Here is a 26,806-nt window from a genome sequence, read left to right as displayed (position 1 = left end):
TGCCGTATGGACAACTGCCGGTGCTATTGGTACGTTTACCGAAGTACAAGTACGTAGTGTCTTAGGGTTAGGGTTAGGTTATAACCCTATATCGCAACAATTTTTAGGCTTAGGGTTTGGTTTAGTCTTGGTTACGTGACCTAAACTGGCCAATGAGGGGCGCTTCGTACGGATAGAATGTCGGTATAGTGATTTGGCAACTGTACAGCTAGCCTCTGCCCTTTTATAAGGCCTGACCAGAGCAGCATCAGGTACAGCTCGGGGCTTTGGAGGCACTGGAGAAACTGCATTATGGACTATCATTATGGTGGAAGACAAGGGCAAACGTGTAGCAACTGATGAAACAACAAACATTTAGTATAATGCGCAGCATATTCAGAAACGCTGCACATTCAAAATCAAATGCAAACTTCCAAAACAAATGCAAAAACACAAACGCCTTGCATGTTTGTCGTTTCATCAGTTGCTGCACATTTGCCCTTTTCGGCCACCGTATATAATAGTGATATATTCTCTGTTTATCTTTTTTTTCTTTACATGTTTTCTTATTAACATTTTTTTGTGTCTGAAAAAAGATTGATTGATTGATTGATTGATTATTATTTTTATTTGTAACATTTATCGAGCCTCTGTAACACAAGTAATTCCCCCTGGGATAAATAAAGTATTTCTGATTAGATTTTTTTTTTTTTGCAATTCCAATTGGAATTGATAATTACTTATCAATTACACAAATGTAATCATAGTTGAATTCAACCCTGCCGTACACACAGTGCGTGTTCTGCGTGTGAGGAGGGGAGAGGGCAGGGTGGGGAGTTGGGGGGTACTGATTGAATCCCAGCATCACTCTGTTGGTAACGGGCTGGAAGGTAATCACGCATGCGCAGTAACGGTCTAGAAAGACCGTTTCTATGGGCAGAGCGCGAATACACATTGCTGGCTTTGCCGCTGGCTTTGCCGCTGCCTCACATATTTTTGTACTCAACAATGAGGCACTTCATACAGAGATGAGCTTTTAAAGAGCCCGTGTGTACCCCACTATTCCGTCGGAGAAACCCTTTTTTTCCCCCCGGTCCAAGGCGTCTGTTTACTGGAGGTCCTGCCGTGGAGCGGTTGCCACACAGGCCGCAGATCGAGTCTCGTTGCTGGGAGGAGACCACTGACCAGCCTCCCTGTTAGCATTATTAGCTGCTAGGATGCGTCGCCGCTACTGCTGCTGTATTTTCCACACGGCGGGCCACCGTGCTACGAGGCAGGTCCTTGGTTAACAGCTCGCTCCGAGGGAGCGGCCCGGTGACTTGGAAATACACAACACCATTGAAGGTGAGGCTTTTCTTTCAGTGTAGCGTCACTGAACGCAGCGCTGCTACCTGAAGACAAACCTCTAGCTAGCTGCTAGCTGCTTTACATCTGCGTGCGATGGTTTATGGATAACCTGTTTAAAACGTTATGGAGCCGCTAAGTGCTTTTGCACGTAATTTGAGATTTATCGTAATGTCACTATAACGTACTAAATCAGGGCAATAAAAGGTATGAACAGCTTGTCCACTCAGCCTTTGCATGGCCTTTTGTAGGTTTAAAAAAAAAAAACAACGCTGGACGTAACGACACATTAATCTGATAAAAAATAACCAAGGTTTAACCCAGTTTACACAGGGATGGAGTTAACAATTAGACCAAAGCAAGTTAGTCTGAATGGATTGAGTTTAACCTGTTGGGTTTGTGTGTGTAAAACTTACAAGTTGGAGAATTAAACTATGAGTCAAGACTTATTGTTGGGATTTAGTTCATTTTACACATCAAGTATGTTTAGACTGAGGATTAAAAAAACAACTATTTTTCACATTTAGATATATCTGGTACCAAATACATTCAATATAAATTATCTTTTTATTTATTTATTTTTACTTTTTATCATTTTGTAAGTTTTTTTGTTTTTGTTTTGTTAAGTAAATTAGTCGTTTTATTGCGCTTTATTTGTCTTCTTAAGTGTAAAAGTTGAAAACAAAAATTTTAGGGGTTTAAAAAATATATATATAGATTATTTCTGAAACTGGTTAAATGAAAAATCAAATATGCAATGTACTCAGGCAACTGAATAACATCATAGATACTCCGACCTTGGGATTGCGCTGCTATTTTGAAAATGTACAGTATATTTTGTAAATATTTGTTTTTACTTTTTATCTATGGAAATATTTCTATAGTCCAGAAAACTTGTCAATTTTTTTGTTCCACTCAGTTTGTACCAGAAAAAAAAAGTTATTTGTAATTCTAAACGAAACTTACTTAAACTAAACAAAGTACTGCACAGTGGGGTACTCTTGTAAATGACACTCCTTGAAGTCACCTTAGCTTCAATGTTGGACTTTAACTGCTAAAGATAGTTTGCCAACATGTCTGTAACCACGTTTGAGCATCATACATGACCATCTTAATGGATTAAAAAATAATACATAATGACAAATATCAAAATTAATTATCTTCCTGCTGCTCAAAAACCATTCAGAGGATTGGCTTATTTACATTTCTTTAACGTGTCCTGTATAGTTTTAAAGTCTGTTGTGTTTATATTCGTTAGTTTTTTTTCCTTCAGGATGGATGTGGATTTATGTGCTGGTGGGGACAGTGCTAGGAGAAAGGCCGAGCATGCTGGGGTTGCTGAGGGCACAATGGACGTAGTGCCATTGGAAATGTATGACTCCGCCAGAGCAAAAATAGCTGCCAACCTACGGTGGCTTTTTGCTAAAGCATACGGCATCGGTAAGTCATTTACCAAAGCATTCTGTAGCATGTTACCCTAAATGAGTCTTGCTTCTGTAAATAAAAACAGGAAGTTTGTGTTTGTATGTGTTTACGAGGGGCTGCACTTATTCCCTGAAGACACTCGATTACTTAATGTTCTTCTTAGTCTTACCAGATCCCTCCCCTCTCACTTGGTGGGTTTGGGAGATTGAACCTAAGTGGGCCAAGTGATTGGCACTGAGAATTAGTTTGTCTTTGTTAGACCATTAAAAGCATCTAAAATGCTGCTGTGTACACATTGTTAGCTAATGGGTCTGTATATGCCACATTTCTCATGTTTGGACTGGAGTGTTAATAGTGAGTGCAAACCAACACATCAACGCTGCTATTGCTGTGGTTTTACTTTTATTCTTACTTGTTATTGCTGACTGTAAGCATGCTAACACCAGTTTTTGGTGTGAATTTGAAACTTTGCTGCACTGTGAGATGTTTCCGGGAGTTTTTGACCAAAAGAATGTTGGCCTTGTCTCAAGTTACCAAAGAGACAATAAGTGATGTGTGTGATGTGTTACTCCACTTGTACTTATTAAATAGCAATTATACTACTGACTGATACCGTTGTGTGTTCGGAAAATGGGCAAAAATAGTCTTTAATATTATTCATTTGATAAAATGATAACTGTATAAACTGTATTCGGCGTTAACTACAGGCAGCATAACATTAGATTCCCAGCATTGAAGCAAACATTGGAAAAGGGAAAAAGTTCAACGTTATCTTCAGGTGTCTGAGTGAAATTCTGTAAAGTAGATGTGCAACTGATGGCCCCGGGGCCAAATGTGGCTCTCAGTCTAATTTTGTGTGCCACTGCCACCCCCCAAGGTAAACTACAAACATGACTTGAAAACACACACAATGACAGGAAATTAATACACAAAAACAACAGCAAACATACCCAAACTGACAACAATATTGCACAAATATACCCAAAATTACTCAAAAAAACACACAAAACAACAACAACAACAAAATGCCAAAATGACAGAGAACCAGAAAATAACACCAAATATACCCAAAATGACTACCAAACACTAGGGATGTCCCGATACTACTTTTCCACTTCCGATATGATGCCGATATTGCAGCATTGAGTATTGGCCGATATCGAGCCGATACAATATCAGCACGAATCCTACATACTTTTATAACTTATTTTGTTGTGTGGAATTTAAGAAAAGGCTTAATTATTAAAAAAAAAAAAAAACAGACCCATTTATTATAAACCAATAGAATACATATAACTAACCTTTTAGACTATGAATATTCTATTATTGAATAAAAGAAATACAAAAAAATAAAATAGAAGATATTGAAAAAATAAAATATGTATCATATTAGAGATTTTAGATGCAGTTTGATAAAATCCGATGATCGTTTTCTGGCTGATATCGAACCGATATCAATATCTGGTCGGGACATCCCTACAAAACACAAAATGACAACAAATTTCATAAAAGTCAGCAATACCCAAAATGACTCCCAAAACACACAGAACAACAACAAACTGACCGAAAATGACAACCAAATTACTAGGCCTGCCAACTTTGGTAGTTTAGTCGACTCTAATTGGTCAATGCCAAGATTTTCATTGGTTGACCAGCAATGGTATCAGTTTCAATACCGTTTAAAAAAGAAAAAGTCCAAAGTTGCCCATCTCTGCTTCTCTCACTTTGTACCTTGAAGCTTACAAACACATACGACCGCTCAAATGAAAACAAAGTAGGAGGAGAACAAAGGGAAGCATTTGAGTTAATTGAACATTTCAGTCAGGAGTTTTGATGACTGTGTAAAGATCACGCATGGAGCCACAGGTGTTAGACATATTTAAAGTAGAGAGACCTCAGAAAACCTCTCAGCCGACTGACATAAATCCCAGATCGTATCAGGCTTAGCTACTCATGAGTCATCACGTGTCAAAGAATACTGCTATTGTTACAAGCTTCAGCTCACTTTCTGTCATTTTTATAACAGCAGTTGAGCTCAGTGTAAACTGTACTTTTGTGATACATAATTACCATTATTGACTGCTGTCCATGTGTGTTGTATCAGTGTGGTTTTAGGTGTGGCCTGTTCGTGTCATTCTAAAGCCTTTGCTTTATGTTCTGTGGTCTTTAACACATCTGTGGTCATTATATAGAATTCCCAGTGCCACTAAAGCCTTTGTTTCCACAGATGACCCTAAGAATGGAGTTTAGGAGGTAATCTGCAATGGATGGAAAGCTATTGTGTCCTTTATCTGTTTTAATTACAGAATTTTACTCTTTAAGTGGATAATGAGGCTCTTATTTTCTGCTGTTGTTTGCATGGTCTTGTCCTGGCTTTGTCGTAGTACGCTATGACAGTCAGACAATGGAGTGAGGAGGAGCATCTTTGTGTGGATTTGTTGTACCTTTGGTCAGGCTACGCCCAATGGGAATAGAATAGATTAGACCCATTTGATTTCCATACATTGGGCTCATGTGGTGATGCTAATGCTGCACAAATGTTTATGTGGGAGGTGACACCAATCAGCTGTCAAACCGACCAACACATATACATGAAAAGCTCTCCTGTTGTAGGTTTTTTCTATTTATCTGGTATGTATTTATCCACTGATTTCTGTTATATTTAATCAATCCAACCTGGGCTTTTCCTGTATTACTCACTGGCGTCACGTGTCCAGTGTTGGTCCATTTTTCCATCTCTACTGTGCTCATGGCAGTCGTTGGTGTACATAGTAGTTGCCAGATTCGAGATCATCACTTGCTATGATTACATCCTCAGGCTCCGCCCTATCACCAGTCCATAATACTACAGCCTGTATCTGGGTTGTAGTAAGATGGGTGGGGGTTGGTTGCTGCTTGACATCAATATCTGATGAATGAAATCAAGCATGAAGACTGTCACACTTTTTTTTCAACTTCAACCTCATCTAGTTTTACTCCCATTGTTTCAATATGTTTAACGTAGATGCAGTGCTCCATGACTGACCCAAACTGCTGAGCAGTGCACACCATACATTAATGTAGTTGTACAATTTCTCGTATTGAACCCCTTTGCATCGTTTTTGCATACGATCAGTATGAGATTGTTTCTAGAGTTCCATCAACCTTTACGGTCTTAATTCCAGCAAGTTCTTTTTGAATAATATGTTAAGGCTTAATATATTCAGAAAACTGTTCATCCACTTTGATCTCCTGACACATTTTGACTGACAACTGCCAGTCTTCGTCAGAGGGGTCTGCTGATCGCTTTGATGTATCCTTTGAAGTTTCCTTGACTTCCGCGTATTAATTCCAGCAAGATTATTTTTGTCTTTTTTTTAAAAATAATATTATTATTCAAAAAGAAGACCAAAAAAAATGTGACAGCAGTCGCCTCTGACAAAGACTGGCAGTTGTCAGTCAAAACATGTCAGGAGATCAAATTACATTTTCTGAATAAATGAAACCTTAACATACTTTACTGTCTTATTTTAACTCTCTTGTAAAGACATTTAAGGATCAGACTAACTGTATTCGGAGTCGAATGTTGACGTTGGAGCATGGCAGAGGGAGGAGAGGAAATTCTGAAAACAAATTAGCGATAATGCCACAAGTTATGCAATGCTAGTCTAGCAGTGATGACGAGTTAAATGATCCCTTTAATGTCTGCACAAGACGCTGCTGATGACCGACTCCCTTCGTCTTGTTAAAACATGTCTTAAAACATATCAGACAGACACACACAGAGCTTATGCTGAATAGTCCAAGTCAAAGCTGGGTGGGAAAAGGATTTTACTAATCTAGGTTGGGTTATTTCTGTCTACACTCTATTTTTTTTTGGTGTGGATCACCAGTTATTTCCTTACTGTCTGACCTCTCTTGGTTGGTTTGGGTTGTGCATACCCGAGAGCAGCTGCTTTGTCCCATGTTCTAATATGGATGTTTCACAAAAGGACACAACACCCACAGAAACTAAACCTACTGTGTAGGTGTTGTTTTGCGGTTCCAGTTTTGTTGAAGTACAGCTGGCAAACTGTAATGACAGCATCACCTGATATAGGCCTCCCTTCAACAGAGACTTGGCACAGCTTCTCAATCTTCTTCTGAGGTTAAACTATGACTTACCACTGCAAATGGCTATATTTGCTCAAAGTAAACTGAAGCTAGCATAGAGCAAATATTACAAGTGAAGCACATTCCTGTTTTGTGAAGATAAAATTGGAGTATGATGTAAGTGCAAGGAAGCTAAGAAAGATTGTTCTGTTTTCTAGTAGCTGATTTCTATACATGTAGGTTCAGAACTTAAAGTTAAAAAAAGTCTGAGGTGCTACTAGACATTAGGGCTGCTCAATTAATCAAATTTTAATCATGATCACGATTTTTGATTGCCATGACTAAATAAACCTGATTCTCTGCAATATTTACATTTATAATACAGGCTCTGCACTCTGTAATGGTATATTCATTCATTAAGCCTTTGGTCCATTTTAAATTATTGTTTTTTTTTTGTGTTTTTTTAATAATTCTTTTATTATAATTCTTATTTAAAGCTTCATTTTGCACTGTAAACTGTACACATATTGTTTGTTTAAAAGTAGTGTGATTAAAAACAGTTTTTTACCAAATATGATAATTAATTGTGATTATCATTTTGGCCATAATTGTGCAGCCCTACTAGACATTGGATATCTTTGATGCTGTGAGGGCTGATATACTGTATCTCTGAAACACTGTATGGCATCAAGTAGAGGGACATTGGAAAGGGATCCTGGGTTGGTTGTCCATGTTTTTTAAACAGACTTTTTCAACTTCTTAATCTCCCTATTAAATTTCTGTTGGGGTGTTAGAAAAAAAGACTGAAACCAATAGTTGAACTTTTGTTTCGCAAAGATGCTGTTTTCCTCAAGCAGATATTTTGAGGTTGTGGGTGTATGCTAAAACTAGACTAAATGTGTTTCAGGGTTTCCCCTGATATTGAGGATGTTATGCTGGTACAGAATACAGATTGTGTGCAATTAACCCAGTCTCAGAATGCCCTGCATGACATTTGTTTCATTCTTATTAGAAAATATAGGCCAAAGACATTTAGTATTACATGATCACAAATTCCTGTTACTTTTCTCTGAAAACAGAGATAACAAAATAAGTTAAAACTTGAGAAAAATTAACCTTTTGCTCACACCTTTCTTTAAAATCATTAAAACAGATGATTATCCATATCCGTAGAGGTTTAAAAAATGGGGTAACACTTTACTTGGCGTTTTATACATAAGGCTGACATTACACTGTCATTATCTGTCATTAGCATGAATATGGTGTCATAAGGGCTGTCATTAAGTGTTGTTTGCAAAATTATGACACCTTTGGAGCTATGTTGGCATTTTTGGGGTTAGGTAGGGTTAGGGTTAGGGTAACGAAGGATTAGGGTTATAGGGTAACAAACCACACTTAATGACAGCCTTCATGACACCTTATTCATGCTAATGACAGGTGTCATGTCATAATAATGACAGCGTAATGTCAGCCTTTATGTATAAAACTTCAAGTAAAGTGCTACCAAAAATTAGTTGTTTTCCTTTGTGGCCATACCATACACTTCTTCTAATCTGTCTCTCCATTTGCAGATCATATTCCAGAGGATCTAAGGGACCCCTTCTACACGGACCAATATGACCAGGAACACATCAAGCCTCCAGTCATCCACCTGCTGCTCTCCTGCGAGCTCTATTGCCGTGTGTGCACACTCATTCTGCAGACGGAGCAGGCCGCCTCTCTACAGTCCCACCTGTCAGTCATCCAGGCTCTGTCCAGGAAGGGCATATATGTGGTGGAGAGTGACGACACACCCGTCACGGAAGAGGATCTGGCCTGTATGCCTATCAAAATGGTGAGTGGGTAAACACAGTTTGCTAGTTCACACAAAACCAGTTTTTAAAAAAATAGTTGCTTTAACTGTGTAATGCCTAAACCATGAAAGATGTTGTAAACAAACTACCAGTAGCTGGTAAGGGTAGCTAATACCTGATTAGGGAAGAATAGTGCTTGTTTCATATAGGACAGATAACATCCCCCCCAAAGGTGTTTCCATAGCAACTTGAGTATGTCTTTGAATAATATGAGTAAAAGGCCTGTAGGCTCATGTTCTGCGGCCCTTTGAAAACCATCTCTTGTGCCAGCTTGAACTTTTTTGTGTTTATGTGCATGCACCTTGTCAATACACACACACACACACACGCGCACGCGCACACACACACGCACACGCACACGCACACACATACTCTTACTTACTTACTTACTTACTTACCTCAGGACAGAAAATGGTCCCAGCGAGGCAGTTTCCTACAGTCATAAACGTCTATAGAAGGAGAACAAAGACTGGATCGGTACACCATGCTTTTTACTCTTTTGTGTCTAGTTACTGAGCACTAGGTGTTAACACTTTAGTGGTAAATGTAGCCTATTTTCTACCTACATTTCTTTACGCTTTACTATATAGCTTTTTCTAACATCTATTGCCTAAAATAGCAACATTAACATTAATATATATTGATTACAAAAATGGCAGTCATACATTTGACATCTAAACCTAAAGCTGCTACTCACAAAAATATATTAGATGAAATCACAATGTGTGCCTCATAGGCCAATGAATTCAACATAATTTACTGCTTTCTTTTTTCTGCTTGAAAGTTTGTTTTCATCTCCATTTGTTTGTTTTCATTTTTGCAATTATATTGTGGGATATGGAGTACTGTAAACACATAGAAATGTTTTTACTCCATTTTTATCGTGATTTCCTCTTTTTCTTTGCCAGACAAGGCGGAGAGTGATGTTGACACCAGTTTTGTTTTAGTTTGTTCCTCTGTGATTTCAGAATGAACTAAAGGCACTTCTATGCACCTATCATTGGAACTCCACATCCAACAATGCAATGTGGGAAAATTTCAACAAATTGTTTATGGTGGAGAATAGATGAAAACAAACTTTCAAGCAGCAATTTAAAATTTAAAAGAGTAAATGATGTTCGATCCATTTTTCTTTGAGGAATCCACTATGATTTTATTTAATAAAGAATTACCGGGGGTTGCAGTTGCACTATGCAAATGTATAAACTTTATGCACAAAAAAGAAATATTTCATATTGATTAGAAATTTTTATCCTTTTTTCCCCTCTGTGTTTTGCATTATTTTTAAAAAATTTTAAATAACTTTTGCTATTTGAATGGCAATTAAATGATAATATTAACCAGAAAACATGTAGCTGAATAAAATATAATAATCTCAAATTCTTAAGAGTCTTCAGCCTTCTTTTTCACCTTTTATTTATATCCATTTGAAAATTACATGGCAATCTGTGTACTGTGCTGTTTGTGCGTCTCAGGACCGTGCGCCTCGATTGCCGAAAGGAATAGACTCTGTGTTGTATACGTTTTATGTAATCTATATTTATCTTGACTTTAAAGAACAATTATTAACAGGTTGTTCATTAAGTGGGGTTCCTGTATTCTGCTGGTGTCGAGTCCTTTCCTTGGCTGTTCATGGTCAATAATTCGACCAACAAGGCTCCAGTTTTCCGGCCCTTGGAGTAATGAGAACTCCTACTGGGCCTTTTGATTACATGAGGATGTAGCTAGGAGGTTTAACATTGAACACCAACTGTGTTAAGTGTGAAACTACAGCTTTGATTAATCCTTGGTGGGTTTTTAAATCAGCAGCACAGTCTAGCTGAGTTAGAAATGACTACAACAGAATAATAGTTGACGTAATTGTACAAACGCTGTACTATTTAAAAAAATAAGAAAGTAGTGCATGTAAATGTATTTATTAATCGTGCCCTGATTCATCTTTAAAACAATTTAATTTCCTGTTGGGTTGTTTTGTATTTAGAAATCTATATTAGCTGAAATATTATTTTTCTTCTGTTTCACCCAGAGTGCCCACATACCTATGATCGATGCCCTCATGATGGCTTACACTGTAGAGATGATCAGCATTGAGAAAGTGGTGGCTTCAGTCAAACGCTTTTCTACCTTCAGTGCCTCTAAGGAGCTCCCATTTGACATGGAGGACGCCATGGTTTTCTGGATTAATAAGGTACACACAAATAAATTCATATACACGCACAGACTGGTGAGCTTCACTAGATTGTTATCGTGAACTTCTACTTGACATCATGCAACTTAAGTCGTGTTTCACGCCGTGTCGTGAGTTACAGAGAGCTGATTGTCTCACAGCCTGGGTGTCACTGGTTTTCTGTTACCGGAGCATTCCTCTAAATATTCTAGACAGTTTAAAATGAGAGCCACAGTGCTCTTAAAGCAGACACAAGCACTTGAGCTCATACAGGAAAGCAGTTACAACAAACATATCCAACTTTCAAAAGAGTTTTCTCAATCTACTTTCTGTGTGCCTTTTGCTTTGTTGTGTTCACGGTGCAGGTGAACATGAAGATGAGGGAAATGACAGAAAGGGAACACAAAGTCAAACACCATCCGCTGGAGTCCCCAAGTCACCAAAAGGTAAAGTCCCTTTCCAGGTATTGAGGTATTGCTTATAGCAGACGTGGGCAACTGGCGGCTCGGGCATCCAATGCTGCCCTTGGCCTAATTATGTGTGGCCCTAAAAGTCAATATATAAATTGACTCTAAAAATACACAAAATGACAGGCAACAAATGGATCCTAGATCAAGATTGATTTTCCTAAAGGCATTTTAGGGATGACCCTTGTGTCTTTTTCTTTCCTCAAACCAGAAGCAGATCCAATCATTCTGTCTGTGACCTCTGACCTGTTAATCTTTTTGCTCCTGTTCCTCAACTGTCCCTCCTCCTTTTTCCCCCCTTGCAAACTGGATAGTCTCCCTCCAAATGGTATTGGAAGCTAGTCCCTGTAAGTTGGCTGCCAGCCCCCATAACCATATTTCACCCCTCCACCCCACCTTCCTCAGTTCCCTCTGCACGCAGTGTTGTGTGTTGATGTGCGCACACTCCTCCACCATGGCTCATTCAGGCTCACGCTGTGCTGCTTGTGGCCAGTTTGTCAGCAAGGAGGAAAAGGCTGACAGCTGCTTATTTTATTTTTTTCCTTTTTCTCGTGCTAAATGTGTCACACAGGTGTCAGGTTTTCCTGACCTCTGTGAAAGGTTCATGCTTTCCACCATGCAATGTGCTCTACTCCATTTCAAGCTCAACTGGGTCATGTGGAATAGCTGCATACATGTTTTGTGTGTTGGGAGTAAGAGAAAATTGTGTACGGTACTCGTCACTTTTGCTTAGCAGAGCCATGCCAGGTCACTTCCTCTTTCCTCCTCCCTTCACTCTGTCTATCCTGTTCTCACACACTCCTTCCTAAAGTATCTAATGCCTCCTCAGGCAGTGTCGTAGCCCCTGATGTAAATGTCTGCAAGAGACTGCACTCAAGCTGGCCCACTGCATGCTGTCTCATTGAAGCTGTGGTTTCCTCTCCTAAGCAAAAAAACTCCTATTTACCACGGATGAACCCAGTGTCCAGAACAGGTTTTTTGGTTTTGTTTGTTAACTTGGCATGCCATGCGTTTTCTAGATCAGTGGTTCTCAACTGGTCTCACCCTGGGACCCACATTTTGTCACGTACATTATGTCACGACCCACTTTTTTTTTTTTTTTAGAATTCAACCAACAAAATTTTGTTTTTCAAAAAAGCTATTGAAAACACACATATATAACCTTTTTTTAAAAACATAAATCTGTGCAACATGCATTTCACAACATGCCTGTCAAAAGAAAAAAATAATTTCACAGTAAAATACAAGTCCAACATGAGAGACATTAAGCATTTATTTATTTTTGACCAGCTGTCCGCGACCCACCCAGTACAGGTCCGCGACCCACTTTTGGGTCCCGACCCACCAGTTGAGAAACTCTGTTCTAGATCATACTGATCACTAATAGGTGGGTAGAGAACCAGGGATGAACTTGTATCAAAGCTCTTATTAAATATGTTTAGATATCAGCCTGTGAGCATTTTCTTCTTTCATTGTTCTCATAGTTTGCGTATTGAAAAGAAAGAATTTGTGTAAAGATTTGAGTTAGTTGGGCTCATTTGGCTGGTCTGTGCATCTACCGGTACTTTATTAAACCTTTTATTTGATAAATCCATAGTGTATGCCTCAAAAGATCAATTTCACATTAGTTTTGTGGGGACAAACACAATAAATAGCAGTAAGAATGAAGTAAAAACACTTCAATGCATCCGTCTACTGGACTCCACATTCCACAGTACAATTCGCAAAACTTTTTCGATAAGTAGTAAGAGTGGCGATAAAAACAATCTTGAGCAAATTTAACCGTTTACATCTTTTTTTTTCAAGCAGATGATCTTCGATTTATTGTTCGACGAGGCCTACACTAAGTTTTTATCTGATAGATTTTGTTTGTCTCAAGCACCTTTAATTTCTTTACTTACAAATGTTGACTGCACAACTGTTATTCTAAAGCAAAATAATTCCAGTGCCGATAACATGAATACACAACACACCTGATGGTTTCTCAGCACAAGTTACAAACGCACTGGTTGAAAGTCAGTCAACTATTGGTGGATGTGCGTCTGCTATGTCTTTTACATTAAAACTGTTGTTGTTTCAAAATCAAACCATTAGATGACCAGTTTAAGTGGAGTTTTATCTTGCAGTCTTTGTTTTATGGTTAAAAAATGGGGAGAACCAAACATCCAGTGACCATAAACTAATGATTTTGTACATTCAGCAGTCTGCCGATGGTCATTTATTAAATTGTTCTTTTCCTCTCATTAACACATGATTCCCTTTTGGTGGTTAGGTACGCTATCGGCGGGAGCACGGTTCAGGGCGACACCTGCCCTTTTTTCCACTGCTGGAGGACTTGATGAGAGATGTTTGTGATGGAGCTGCACTGCTGACCGTGGTCCATTATTACTGCTCAGACCTCATGAAGCTGGAGGGTATGATGAATGTCAAATTGGCTTTGAATTTGATATCCAAGTGTGATTCTATTTTGGCCGCTTACACATGAGTTACTGTCCTAGTCCAGTCAGTATGTTATAAATGGGTCACTGAGATGATTCCTGATCTAATTCTGGCTTTTGTGATCAGATATTTGCCTGAAAGAAGTCCCTTCCATCGCTGACAGCTTGTACAATATTCGGCTGCTCAGAGAGTTTGCCAATGAGTATCTGAACAAAAGTTTCTATCTGACCACGGAGGACATGCTGTACTCGCCCCTCGTGCTGAAGGTACTGACATGTACTCATCTGTTTGCACTATAGATGGAGACTCTGGTTTTCCTTTTCAAGTTTCTGTGTCACGTCACATTTTTTCTGTTTCCTTTCCATTTCTCATTATCTTTCCTATTTAGATGACTTTACTGGCTGTTAGGGGTGTGCATTGCCATGAATCTGACGATATGATACACAATTAGCATGTCACAATACCATTATAAATGGTAACTAACTGTAATTCAAGTACACATATAAAAAACAAGTGGTATATTTATCAAACTGTCAAATTACATTAGTCAATAAAATGGTTTTATCGTTAAAATACATGATTTAAAAAATCAATTTAGGCGTTTTTGAGATTGACACAATAATCACGGAGTGAAATATTGTGATATATTGCAGAATCTATTTTTTCTTACACCCTTACTGACTAGCGTACTAAACATTTTTACATTTTCTAAACCTACCATTGAAGTGTGTGATATGTCCCCAAAGCATTATTTGTGAAACTATTATTTACTGCCAACTGTTCTGCACAAAATTTCACGCAGCCATGTGTTTAAGAGGTGTAATGTTTCTGATGTGACAAGTCACAAGTTAAACTCATCACCAGTTTAGCGAATACACCAACAGCTAAACCTGTCTTTGTTCCAGTGTCTTTTTAGAATTGAATGCAATCATAATCATCTTAACCACTTGTTAATCATAAAGCTTTAAAAACGCACTTCAGATGAAGCTCTGCATTAATTTTCAGTCACAGGATGCCATGATCTCTAGTCCAACCATACCATGTCGTGAATAGGATTATGGGCGGAATTGGACACATTTGTCTGTTTGTCTTACTTTCTAGACCTTCAGTCACCTGTTTTCTGTTGAAAAATAGTGTGTAAATGTGTGATATTGTCCCAAAACAAGCATTTCTGTGCTATGTTGGGTCCTGATTTCAAATAAAGAAAGAGAGAGAGAAAAAAAAATCAGATAGATTTTTCCATTTTAGAACGGGAATTCTGTTTTTCTGTCCATTTTCAACAATCACAGAAAATCTAAGCCCCTATTTAGAATTAAACTGAATTAAAACCCAGTTTAAGTGTACCTGAGTCATCAAATATTGTATTCCAATTAAGTTAAACAACTTTCAAATCTGTCTGCAGCACAATGTAATGGTGTTTATTGCTGAACTCTTCTGGTGGTTTGAGACGGTCAAGCCTCAGTTCGTTCAACCCAGAGATCTGCTGGAGCCAAAAGATGGTAAGTTTGACCAAGTAAAAGTAAAGAATCATCCATGCAAACTCATTTTCCTATTGCAGTGTGTAGTGTATCACATATGGGTCCATATACAGTATATGTTTCATATATATAGTTTGCTTTTCCTAATTAATAAAACTAAACAAAAACCTGATTGTCCTTGTTTTGCTTCCACATTGGATGCCTGTAAACCACTGAAGTAAAATTGTGCACTTTATTTATTGCTCGTCACTCAGCTCAAGCCACAGCTCACCCAAAGAGTGCCCGTCCATCAGTGCCCATCTCCAATGCCACTAAGCGCAGCTTCCTGGCCAGTCCTGGTGGAATGGAAAGCCAGAGCAGCCCTGAAGCCTGTAACAGGTACTTCCTGCTCCCAGAAGACTCTGACCCCCTGTAAGTCTTTTCCTGCTTTCTTCACTTTCTACTGCATTGTGATGTTTTTCAATATCATGATGGTTTAGTTCATGTAACTGCTCGATGGTGTGTTGATATATTTGTTTGTCTTAACCTCATCTCTTCACTTTGTACTTCCTGTTCATCTCTGAGCCACCACATGCACTTTCTTGGAGTTTTTGTGTGTATTGTGTAAAATGGCCTTCATCACCTGTTTGCTTTCCACATTTGAACAACTTTAGCAACATTAACAGCAATCATTATAAGTGGTGTCCGACTGGTTCAGCATGCTCATAGATGCATGGGTACTTTTTTGTTCTCTTTTAGCAAAGGGGGTCCAACCTTCAGCCCCTCCCATCCACTGCTTCCTCTGAGACAGAAACAACAGAAGCAGCACGGAGAGGATGGCACAGGTGATGAGAGCTCTTTATTTATTGTTCTTTAGTTCACCAGTTGGCAGTCCCAGTGCTGGAGAGCCACTGTCCTGTAGTTTTTGGATGTTGCACACCCTTTAAATGCTTCAATTTCCTTAAATACGACATTATCCAGCACAGTCACGACTGGTCACTCATTAAAGTCAGGTGTGTTCAAGCTGAAAACATGTAAGATTAGGAGAGTAAACCACACACCGTTTAGTTTAATGTTGATGACACATTTATTGAAGGACTGTTTGTTTCTGGTCACAGGTCTGAGAAACCGGTCCAACTCTCTGACTCAAGTGGACGGACAACAAGTGAGAGGATCTGCGGTAGCGTGGCCAGAGAAGAGGCAGAGGTAAATGGAAATATTTAGGTTTTCATATTTAAAAATCAAACTATCGTACATTAGCAGTTAAATTTTGGCCTGTTAGATTTTCACATTACATTTAGCTGTAAATGCAGTTTTTCTCTTAATGGGGGTTGTTAATCTTTTTGTGTACATTGAAATGCATGGCTTCTTGTAGGTAAGATTCCATTATTCAAGAAAGAAAAGTAAGAAAATCTGTTTTGTTTTCACACTTGTCTCTTGACATTTCCAACATTAGATACTTTTCAAAATTTCCCAAGGTTTAAGAATTGTTTTCATAGATGTTCACATGAAATTAAGTGTTTTTCTTTCATTTATTTATTGATTCATTTGTTTATCAAACCTGCTGACTAAGTCACTCAGTATCACTTTAGTTTTTTTTGATTGATTGACCTTTTAAGATGCACTGTTGTAAAGAGTTTTAACAGTTCATCAGACTTTTTAAAGTTGAAAGGATAAACTGCAAATTGAGGTTCCTTTCTATCATGTCAGGGACCCTCTAAAGTATAACACAGGTAAGCGCTAACTAAAGCTGTAAACATCACACAAAATACTGCAATTGTCCTGATTAGCAGTTCACCACTGAAGCTTTATTGCTTTATTATTATTATTATTATTATTATTATTATTATTATTATTATTATTATTCATTTTGATAACATGGACGTCTGTGGACATAGTGACCAGATAAGTAACAGCATACTGAGGAAAAGAACATGATTGAAACTCAAAGAAACCTTTAAAGTCAATTACTTAAGAGGCATGTTAGAGCCCAATATGTAACAATGACCGAAATTGTTTTTTTTTTTTTGTTTGTTTTTTACAACTGGTCAATGAGGTAAGATGCTGAGCCCAAAACGTAAAAACTTGTTTTATATATATATACACTTCACCTTTTTTTTTAACTTACCTTTATATATAAAACTAACTAAATTTAGTTACATATTCAGTGGTAATCCTGTGTGAATGAGCTGATATTGAAAAAACATTTTCCATGGCCCCCAATCATTTTCAAAATGCCACCATTTTTTAGACTACGGGGGCCAAAATTGCCCCTATTATATTTTCCTAATTTCATACCCTGAATTTGAATTGTTGTTTCATATCGGGCTCTAACAAGGCATAATGTGTAAATAACCTTCTATTCAACAGTGACCCAAAGGTTTAATAGAGCACCACGGTAGGAGTTGATTGTTCCTGTTTATATAAGTAATTACCTAGGCAAATTATTAATTGAAATTAAGAACATGTCGCAAACTAAATTAAAATACTTGTTTTATTTAAGGACTTGAATACGCATACTCTGAAAAATACTCAATCACATGAGTTTAGTGAACTTCCAGTTATTCTCAATGTGAGGTTTAATGAGTGCGTTGTAATTTTTCTTTTTACACTTCATGTTTGGCTGATTCTGTTCTTGTGATGTCTTTCTGCAGACCGCTGTCTACACTCAGTCCCTTTATGTTGCACTCGGCCACTGATAGCGATGCTGACCGAGCTTCTGGCGACAGCGTGAGTCTGGCTCGCTCTATAAGCAAAGACAGTCTGGCATCCAACGTAATCAGTGTCACTCCCAAACACCAGACGTTGATCAACCAAGCGCCCCACGCCGCAGTGCGCAGAGTCAACGGACACGGCCTGCTGGCTAATGTTAATAACCCCGAGGGCGACGAAGAAAACCTGGTCGCAATTGCGAGTGCTGACGGTTCAGCCGCTACTAATCGAGGGGACGGCTCATCAGGACCCAAACCTTCGTCCGAGTCTAAACCTGAACCAACAGGTTTTTATCTTGAACCCTTAATGCCTGCGGTGCTGAAAACTGCTAAAGAGAAAACTGTGTGTTTGAACAAGGAGGAGGAGAGTGGGGAGGGAAGCCGGCTTGCAGGAAGAGCTCCTTCACGACGAGGAGATGGATCATCTTCTGCCGTGCGTAGGAGAACTCCCTGCAGTCTCAACCAAACATTTACCCCCCCAGACGAGGATGAAGACCTGCTCGAGGAGCCGCTGCAGAGACAGGAAGAATTCAGACCACTTAGCACTAGCAGTGTGAACCCTTCATCCAGGGAGCCAGCTGGGGTTTTCTACCTTCATACAGACTCAGAAGAACCAAAGTCCAGCCAAGCTCCAACAAAGGAAGCCCAGCTCGAAGACGAAGACGAGGAGGAGGATTTGGATGAAGCTCTTACCACACATGATGCTAACTGGTCCAGAAAAGGTTTCAAATTGGACGATGAGGAAGAATCGCCCAAACTTCAAGAGGACATGAATGTGAAGGAGCATGAGGACAAAGACTGTGGGAGTGGCCGTTCGAGCCCGTGTCTCAGCACACACTCTCAGACGAGCAGCGTGGCCAGCAGCAGTGTGCGCATGACCTCCTTTGCTGAGCGTAAAGCCCAGCAGCAGCGCTTTGGCAGCAACCACGACCTGCGCTCCAGTGCCTCCAGCTCCCAGAGGACCACGCCGGATGGATCGGAGTGCAGCGGGCCTCTGCCGTCCTCCTGGAGGATGAAACGGGACCAGAGCCCGTGCTCCCCTTTAGGAGTGGGCGCCCGTGCAGGAGACGGTAGCGGTGGATCGAATGTACTGGCTTCAGAACTCGTCCAGCTCCGGATGCAGCTGGAGGAGAAGCGACGTGCCATTGAACACCAGAAGAAGAAAATGGAAGTGCTGTCTGCGAGACAGCGGCAGAAGCTGGGGAAGGCTGCGTTCCTCCACATTGTAAAGAAAGGTGGAGGCAGGAGCGACACTTTACCCAACCCACAGAAAGCTGATATCTCCAAAGATGAAGTGAACGGAGAGAAAGGACCGCCAAGCAAAGATGACCTGTGTGTAGATGTCCTGAGGGGGGACAAGGAGGTGGCGGGGACTCCCCCTGGTGCCTTAGATGCTGAAAAGAAAGGGAACGGTGGAAGCTTGTTCCAGGAAGAAGAGTTGGACCTGAATGAGTGCAATCGCTCCATTGAGCTGCTGAACGACGCCATCGGCAGCATCCAACAGCAGATGATGCAGCTGTCACTGCAGCAGGAGATGCTGATGAAACAGAATGTATCTTCTCCGCCTGGGACAGCCCCGCCTCCTCTTACCAGCGACAAGAACGCTGACTCAAAGTCAGGGGCAAGCAGTCACTTTGTGGATCACATGTCAGGTTCAGGCTCCGCCCCAACAAGGAAGCCGCCCAAGCTGAGCTTGGGCCGCAGGTCCAAGCCTTCAGAGCTGAAATTAGCCAAGGAGCAGAGCCGGCACTCCTCCAAAACAGCTGGGGGCAGGTCCCCCAGGGTGGAGAAGACTGACCAGCCCAGGAACCCCACCCAGAGTGAGATAATGGACAGGCCAGAATCTGGTCACGATCGGGGAGCCTCTTTCCGGCTCCACGAGGAAGCAAACATGCGCCTGCCGACCCGAGTGGACCTGACCACGGTGTCTGCTGAAGTGTCCTTTGACGAGTGCCTGTCCAGCACGCTGAGAGAAGCTCAGAAGGAACACCTGCCGTCTGAGGAGGGGCAGCGCAGCAAAGCCAGCCTGATCGAAGTGGATCTGTCTGAGGTGAAGGATCCTGAGGAAGAGGAAGGAGCCCAGGATGCAACAACAATGGACAACGGGGAGCAGAAATCAGTCTTGGGCTTCTTCTTTAAGGTAACAGAAATAAATCTTGCAAAACGCTTTATACATAAGACCAAATGAAGTGCTGCGGTGTAATAACTTCAGATATTGTAACTTTGGATAGAATATTTTTGGACTTAAAAGCCCACACAAATTTCCTCCCTCCATCTTTTATTCATGGTTTGCAGGACGAGCAGAAGGCCGAGGACGAGCTGGCTAAAAAGAGAGCAGCATTCCTGCTCAAGCAACAGAAGAAAGCTGAAGAGGCTCGTCTCCGTAAACAGCAACTCGAAGAGGAATCTGAACTCAAACGAGATGAAGCCAAGTAAGTGATTTTAAAATGGAAACATGCTTTAGGAATTAAGGAAGCCCTCCTTTATCAGTGCTAACATCACCGTGTGTTTGTTCTCACCAACAGACGAAAGGCAGAGAAGGACCGTGTGCGTAAAGAGGATGAGAAGGCTCGGCGGGAGCTGATAAAGGAGGAGTATCTGCGGCGGAAGCAGCAGGAGATCTTTGAGGAGCAAGGCCTGGTGAAGCCCAAAACCCCCAAAACCCCCAAAACCAAACAGAAACACAAAGCCAAGCCTTCCCTCACTGAGGAGTCGTCCAGCGACCAGTTGTCCAAGTGCCCTTCCATAGGTAACACTTAACACCAACATTGTTAAGGATATAAACCATGCCTGCGGTCTGTCTCTGTCTTATTGTTGGTGTGTGTTTGACTCTCAGCTGATAACCTGATCAAAGCCCAGTCCGGCTCCAGCCTCTCTCTGGCCTCAGCTGCCACTAACGAGGCCGACAGCGTCAACTCTGGAGGGGCCGGATCCCAACGGTAATTTCCACTGCAATAACACAAAAAACCTTACACTGACTACTGCTTTCTTATTGTTTGCATATTTTATTTTTGTTTTAATAAAGTTAAACAAATGTGTTGTTTTTGTTGTATCAGTTGCGACTCCGTGGAGTCATTCCCAGGAAGCCGTAACCACAGTCGGACAGCAGAGAGGGACTGGGACAACGGCTCCACCGCTTCCTCCATCACCTCCATGGCTGAATACACTGGTAGGTGTTCACATTGTTTGGCTTTCAGAGAACTAAAAAACTGTGGTTTGAATAATCTGTGTACTGTTTGTTCTTTTGTTATTCTGTTTTCGAAAAAACAAATTAGAATAACAAATAAACAGTGTCATTATTTTTGTTTTACTGACTTAAAACCCAAACATAAATACAGAAACAACAAAAAACAGAAAAGTAGCATTTTTCTGTTTTTTAAAATTAAAATAATAATGGAGAAATTGTGTTCTGAGATATTTGGATATCTCTGAGAAAATTAGAGCTTAAGCATGTCACATTCTGTCAGAGCGAACTGAAGTCCACTGCACCTGGTTTCCTTCCACAGCTCATTTAACCAGGTCTCTGCACACATTAGGACTGTTGAAGATTTATTTAAGCAGTTTTCTGGTTCTGCTCCTGTTTTCTGTGGATGTTGCTGCTCGTAACAGCTGCTGACATTTATGTTTTGTTTTGTTGTGTTATGGTCCATACAATATCCAAATAAACTGGTGATTGACTATCGAATGTGAGGCTGGTGTGAGGAACAATAGATTTGACACTTTTGCAAAAACAATTGCACAGCTTTTTTGAAGGTAGTAAAAATATTTCATTTATTTTATTTATTCCGTCAACACACATGGAAGTTGATCAGAAGAAACAAGGAACACCTGTAGATTCATTACACCGCCTCTAGTTCTGTCAATCACATATCATGTGCATGCTTTTTTGTAGCATCTACTTTTTTTTTAATTTGGTTTATTTATGTATTAATAAAGTTTCTATTCACCAGTTTATCAGTAATGTGACTTGTGTGTTGCTCCTTTTTTAGTCCGAGAGTAAAATTCCGCCCCCGTCTGTGGGTCTGTCTGGTTTTTAATTTTTCTGTATTTCTGTTTAGGTTTTAAGTCAGTAAAACAAAATAATCACACCGTTTATTTTGTTTAGTTTTTTTTAAAAGGAATAACCAAAGAACGTACATTACATGGATTTGATATAAAATGCATTCATGATTGATTTGTTGCCACTGGACTGAAAACCGCTTCCTGTGTCTCTCAGGTCCCAAACTGTTTAAGGAGCCCAGCTCTAAATCAAACAAGCCAATCATCCATAATGCAATCTCTCACTGCTGCCTGGCCGGGAAAGTCAACGAACCTCATAAGAACCAAATCCTAGAGGTAGGTGTTCTGCTCCGCTTGGCTTTGAACAGGCGGACCACAAAATAATTAAAAAAATGACAGTTTCATATTATTCCTCTTTATTCGTATTCACCTCTTCACAGAAAATGTAGATATTAATTGCAGAGTGTAGAGAGCCCTCTCGTGGTGAACAAGGAAAGTGTTGGTTTGTGAAACTCAGAACTTCAGAGATGCAACTTTTTCCAGCTCTCAGGTTTTTTTTTTTTTGTCTTTTGTGGTGGCGAAATTAATAAATCATATTTACTCGCGTATCTTACTCATTGAATGTATGCTTTCTTATAAGATGTAACAGTAAGAAGAACTGACGAAGCGGTGTATCAGTGTGGTTCCAGTAATGTGATCATAAAAAGCTGTAAATAGACTGATATGTAGACATGGGGCAGTGAGGAGGAGACTTCATGTGGAGAGGGAAACGTATCTGTTGAAACTCAGCCTTTCTGTGGGTTTTTCTTGGAAAATTGCTAAATTATTTGAAAATACTGTATTGACTTTGTGTGTGAACTGTTTTCCTGTAGGAATTGGACAAGTGCGAGTCCAACCACCTGATGATCCTGTTCCGTGACGGCGGCTGTCAGTTTCGGGCCCTTTACTCCTATTTCCCCGACACCGAAGAAATCCACAAGCTCACTGGGACCGGACCCAAGAGCATCAGCAAAAAGATGATTGACAAGCTGTACAAATACAACTCAGACCGAAAGCAGTTCACCGTCATCCCCGCCAAGACCGTGTCGGTCAGCGTGGACGCCCTGACCATCCACAATCACCTGTGGCAGGCCAAGAGGGGCGGGGCTCCCAAGAAAAATGACAAATAGTAAAAGAACACTCTGTCTATGTGTGTGTGTGTTTCACATTGACTCTCCCGTCCTTTTTAATCAGGCTGCCATGACCGTTGCTGCTCATTGTCTCCTTGTTTCTCCATGGTTGGCCTTCGATGCATCATGGTCCGATGGTCTGTGTATTCAACAGCTTTTTAAAGTAGAAGCTCAGCCTGTAGCACTGCATAGGTGTCATGCAAAAAAGGCTGGATAAAGGATTAAAATGTTTAAATTGTACGCTGAACATTTTGTCTCGGGGGCGTTGGTGCAAACACATGCCGTTTAATTTTATTTTTGTAATAAAATCCTTGTTGAAGCGACGTGGTTTAGAGTTAAAGCTGATGTGTTTTTAACACTAAGGGATTGTGGGAATGTGCTTTCCTTTCATCGCCACTCTGGATCTGTTGTGTACAAACGGTGCTCACACTTCTTCTTTTTCTTCCACGCACCGCGTTCCACCCCGAGCATTCCCGTCAGCCTCTCCCAGCGTTCCCACAGCGAGCGGCACAGGTGTCGCCTTAGGAAACAGTGCATGTGCCGTGGGGCCTGCTCTGATGACAGTATTTGATGACTCAGCACGGAGTGGGAGTGTTTTCAGTGACACATTAAAGAGCATTCCTCTGAGGTGTTGACAAACTCTTGCCACATGGTCTCTCTTCTTCTCTTCTTCTGTTATAGTCATTTTGTTTGAGAAAAAGAACGTAGGTTTTTTTTTTGGCCTCGAGAACAACCACGTGTTGCACGAGCACTTTAACTAAAAACAGTAACACTGCTGTTGGACGCTAAAAAGCTAAACTATAACCAAATAATAGGATTCTGCTGGTGTGATACTACTGCTAAAAAAAAAAAACACAACAGACCTGATCTGTTTGGGAGGCGTTTAGTGGGAGGAGCTTCACTTCTAAGAGTGTATTTTTTATGTTAACTCAAAGATTGTATTGGCATTTTGGTCACCATTATTTTGTTACACTTGTGTATTTTTCATCCTTGTTGGTTTTTATCTGATCCCCATGCCATCTTATTTATTTTAAATGGAAGCACTGAAACAATAAAAGTCACAGTTTTACATTTTTTTTTGGTTTCCCATGGCTTGTTTGGTTATTTTATGGCTGCACAGTTTTTATTTTTTGGATCACTGGTTTTATTTTTCTACTCTAACCTGACATCACATTCATATTGTTACACTTTTCACTTTCTTTAAATCATGAGTTAAATCTAAAACCTCAGGCTTGAGTAAAGCTCAGGTGTTTTTATAAAAACATCTCCAGACCTCCTCCAGCCTCTCACTTCACCAACCAACTGGAACATCGCCACACGCTGGCGTCCATAACCATGGAAAACCCACGTCTGCTGTGGCAACCAGTCACACCTACTGGTTTAGGTGATTGTAAAACCATAGAACCCAGTACACTTGTTCCAGTGAAGACGTGGACGTGTTTGGATCAGACATGAAGAGTAAGTGTGATCTTTGTTGGCTCCGTGAGGAACAAACTCAGAATAACGGCTGAACCTGTGTGTTCCCACAGCGTTTGCTTTGGTCTTTCTGCTGCTGCTGGTCGTCGTAGGTTTGGGTCGAAGCTGCTTCAGAGAGGGAGACGTTCTGATCTGCCATCACATCCCAACTCGTGAGGAATTTGGGTTTTTATATTTATTTCTTTTACTTCAATGATCACAAAAAGACATTCAGTGTAAAAAGACACTTTAATGCATTCATTGGTTCTCACATCACAGGCTGACTGTGGATGAATGTAGTGGGGTTGGACCCTGTTTATGTAACACAGAGTAATCATAATAATACCAGCAAGTTATTTTTTGTCTTCATTTTGAATAATATTTCAAGGCAGTGGTTCTTAACCTTTTTTTTTGGGTCAAGACCCAATTTTGATATCAAGAATTTCTGGTGACCCCAACAACATTTCTTTCTAGAATTAGTTTTTGATCATATATTACAAATACAAAGTAGCCAGCATTAGTGACAAGCTGTGCTGGCTCAGATAAAGATATTTTGTTACTACATATTAGTTGAACTAGGTTTTTATTTGACAAAGTGAAATTACAGAATGCAGTTGTTTTAAATTAAAAATAATGATAATAATGAAAACATTAAAAAAGATATTTTAAAATTTTTCAGAAATTTCAGGCGACCCCATTTAAACTCCACCACATGGGGTCCCGGTTGAAAAACACTGTGTTAAGGTTTCTTTTATTCAGATAACTGTTTTTCAGGAAATTCACTTTGATCTCCTGACATGTTTTGACCTTTAACTGCCAGTCTTCTTCAGAGGCATCTCCTAATGGATTTAATGTGTCCTTGACTTCCAATAGTAATAGTCTAGCAATTTCTTTTTAAATAATATGTTGAGGTTTCATTTATTCAGACAACTGTTTTTCAGGAAATTTACTTTGATCTCCTTGCTCAACATGCTGGAATCATTTGTGAGATTTGGTATTTATATGAATATATAAATAACATTGTTTTTTGTGGTTAGTTTTTTAAAAATAAACAAGAGATGGGTAACTTTTTTAAGAGCAGGGGCCACAAAACTTTTTTTTTTTTTATTTGATTGAATGTCAGTATTAAGAATAATATCTGAGGCATTATTACAGGATAGAACAAAGGGATTGTGTTTTTGTGGTTTCGTGTTTATTTGTTGCTTGATATATTGCTCAGTCATTTTTGCATATTTTTGTTTTGCGTATTTTTTTTTTTGTCATTTTGCATATTTTTCTTGTTTTGTGTGTTTTTGGAGTTATTGTTGTCTGTTCTTGTGCATTCGTATTATTGTAAGTCTTTTGTGTGTTTTATGTTTTTTTTTTTTTGTTTCTGTCATTTGAGGTATTTTTGGAGTAATTTTTGCGCAATTACTTTGGGGGCTGCATTGTGGTCAGTTGCTCATGTCTGCTTTAAAACCATTTAATGAAAGTGACACACACTGAGGCAGAATTTTAAATCAAGAAAATTCAAGAAAACGCTTAAAGAATGGATTATTAGTAGCCAAAGTTGTGATCACTAAATAGGCGTATTCTTATAATTTACTCTTCATGCAGTTGCGTGCGTGCGTGTATTTTGTTAAAGTGAACAGGCTGAGGCATTTTAATCGAGCATTTGAATAGGATGATTGTATTTGTATCATGTATTCTCTGATTATGGCTGCTGTGTTTGTGTTTTATATAACACTGTCACTGTGTGAATTGTCATATTGTTGTGGAGTTGGGTATGTTTAGCCTTTTATTTTCTAAATTCTGCTTCTACCCCACTGCACCATGGACTACGGAAGGAAATTAGCGTTAAGCTAAATCCTTTGTATTTACAGCTTCGGCTACACACTGTCCCACTCAAATAAACAAATAATTAAAAAAAAAAAGATAAATAATAAAATGCTGTTCCTCCTTTATTGTTGGGAATACATTCAAGCAGGAAGTGCAATAGTTGGCATTCATATAAATATAGCCTAATATACAGTATATATAATGAATACAGGAAAAAACCGGAGGAAAGTGTTTTTATTGTTTTGTGTTTATTTCTTGGGTTGTATGTGGCTCTGTCATTTTTGTATTATTTTCTTGTTTTTGTTGCCGATTCTTGTATTATAGTATGTCTTTTGTGTACATTATTATTTCTTCGGTGCTATTTTTGGTGTTTTTTTTTTTCGTTCCAGTTTTTGTTTCTGTCATTTTATGTGTTTTTGGAGTCACTTTTTGTTTACTTTGGGGGCTGCACA

General features: G+C 39.6%; 1 protein-coding gene across 5 annotated transcripts; it reads left to right on the top strand.

Moving 5' to 3' along the window:
• Positions 1-870: 870 nt before the first annotated feature.
• camsap1b (calmodulin regulated spectrin-associated protein 1b) lies at positions 871-24,157 on the top strand. Of its 5 annotated transcripts, none has more exons than XM_028457154.1 (19): positions 871-1,323; positions 2,582-2,763; positions 8,391-8,653; positions 10,699-10,860; positions 11,205-11,285; positions 11,621-11,653; positions 13,579-13,720; positions 13,872-14,011; positions 15,148-15,244; positions 15,478-15,634; positions 15,962-16,047; positions 16,321-16,408; positions 17,857-20,053; positions 20,209-20,345; positions 20,439-20,662; positions 20,750-20,852; positions 20,970-21,082; positions 22,130-22,248; positions 22,785-23,081. In XM_028457154.1, the coding sequence occupies exons 2-19, from the start codon at positions 2,598-2,600 to the stop codon at positions 23,079-23,081; spliced, it is 4,605 nt and encodes a 1,534-aa protein (XP_028312955.1). In that variant the 5' UTR covers positions 871-1,323; positions 2,582-2,597. The 5 variants fall into 5 exon arrangements, with proteins under 5 accessions (XP_028312955.1, XP_028312954.1, XP_028312956.1 ...); XM_028457153.1 differs by having other exon boundaries at positions 872-1,323; positions 2,597-2,763; XM_028457155.1 differs by lacking the exon at positions 871-1,323 and having other exon boundaries at positions 2,598-2,763; positions 22,785-24,157.
• Positions 24,158-26,806: the final 2,649 nt, after the last annotated feature.

The sequence above is a fragment of the Gouania willdenowi genome, chromosome 9 (genome assembly GCF_900634775.1).
Source record: "Gouania willdenowi chromosome 9, fGouWil2.1, whole genome shotgun sequence".
Classification (NCBI taxonomy): Eukaryota; Metazoa; Chordata; class Actinopteri; order Blenniiformes; family Gobiesocidae; genus Gouania; species Gouania willdenowi.
Note: the sequence above shows the minus strand (reverse complement) of the source record. Positions and strands in the feature narration are given on the sequence as shown.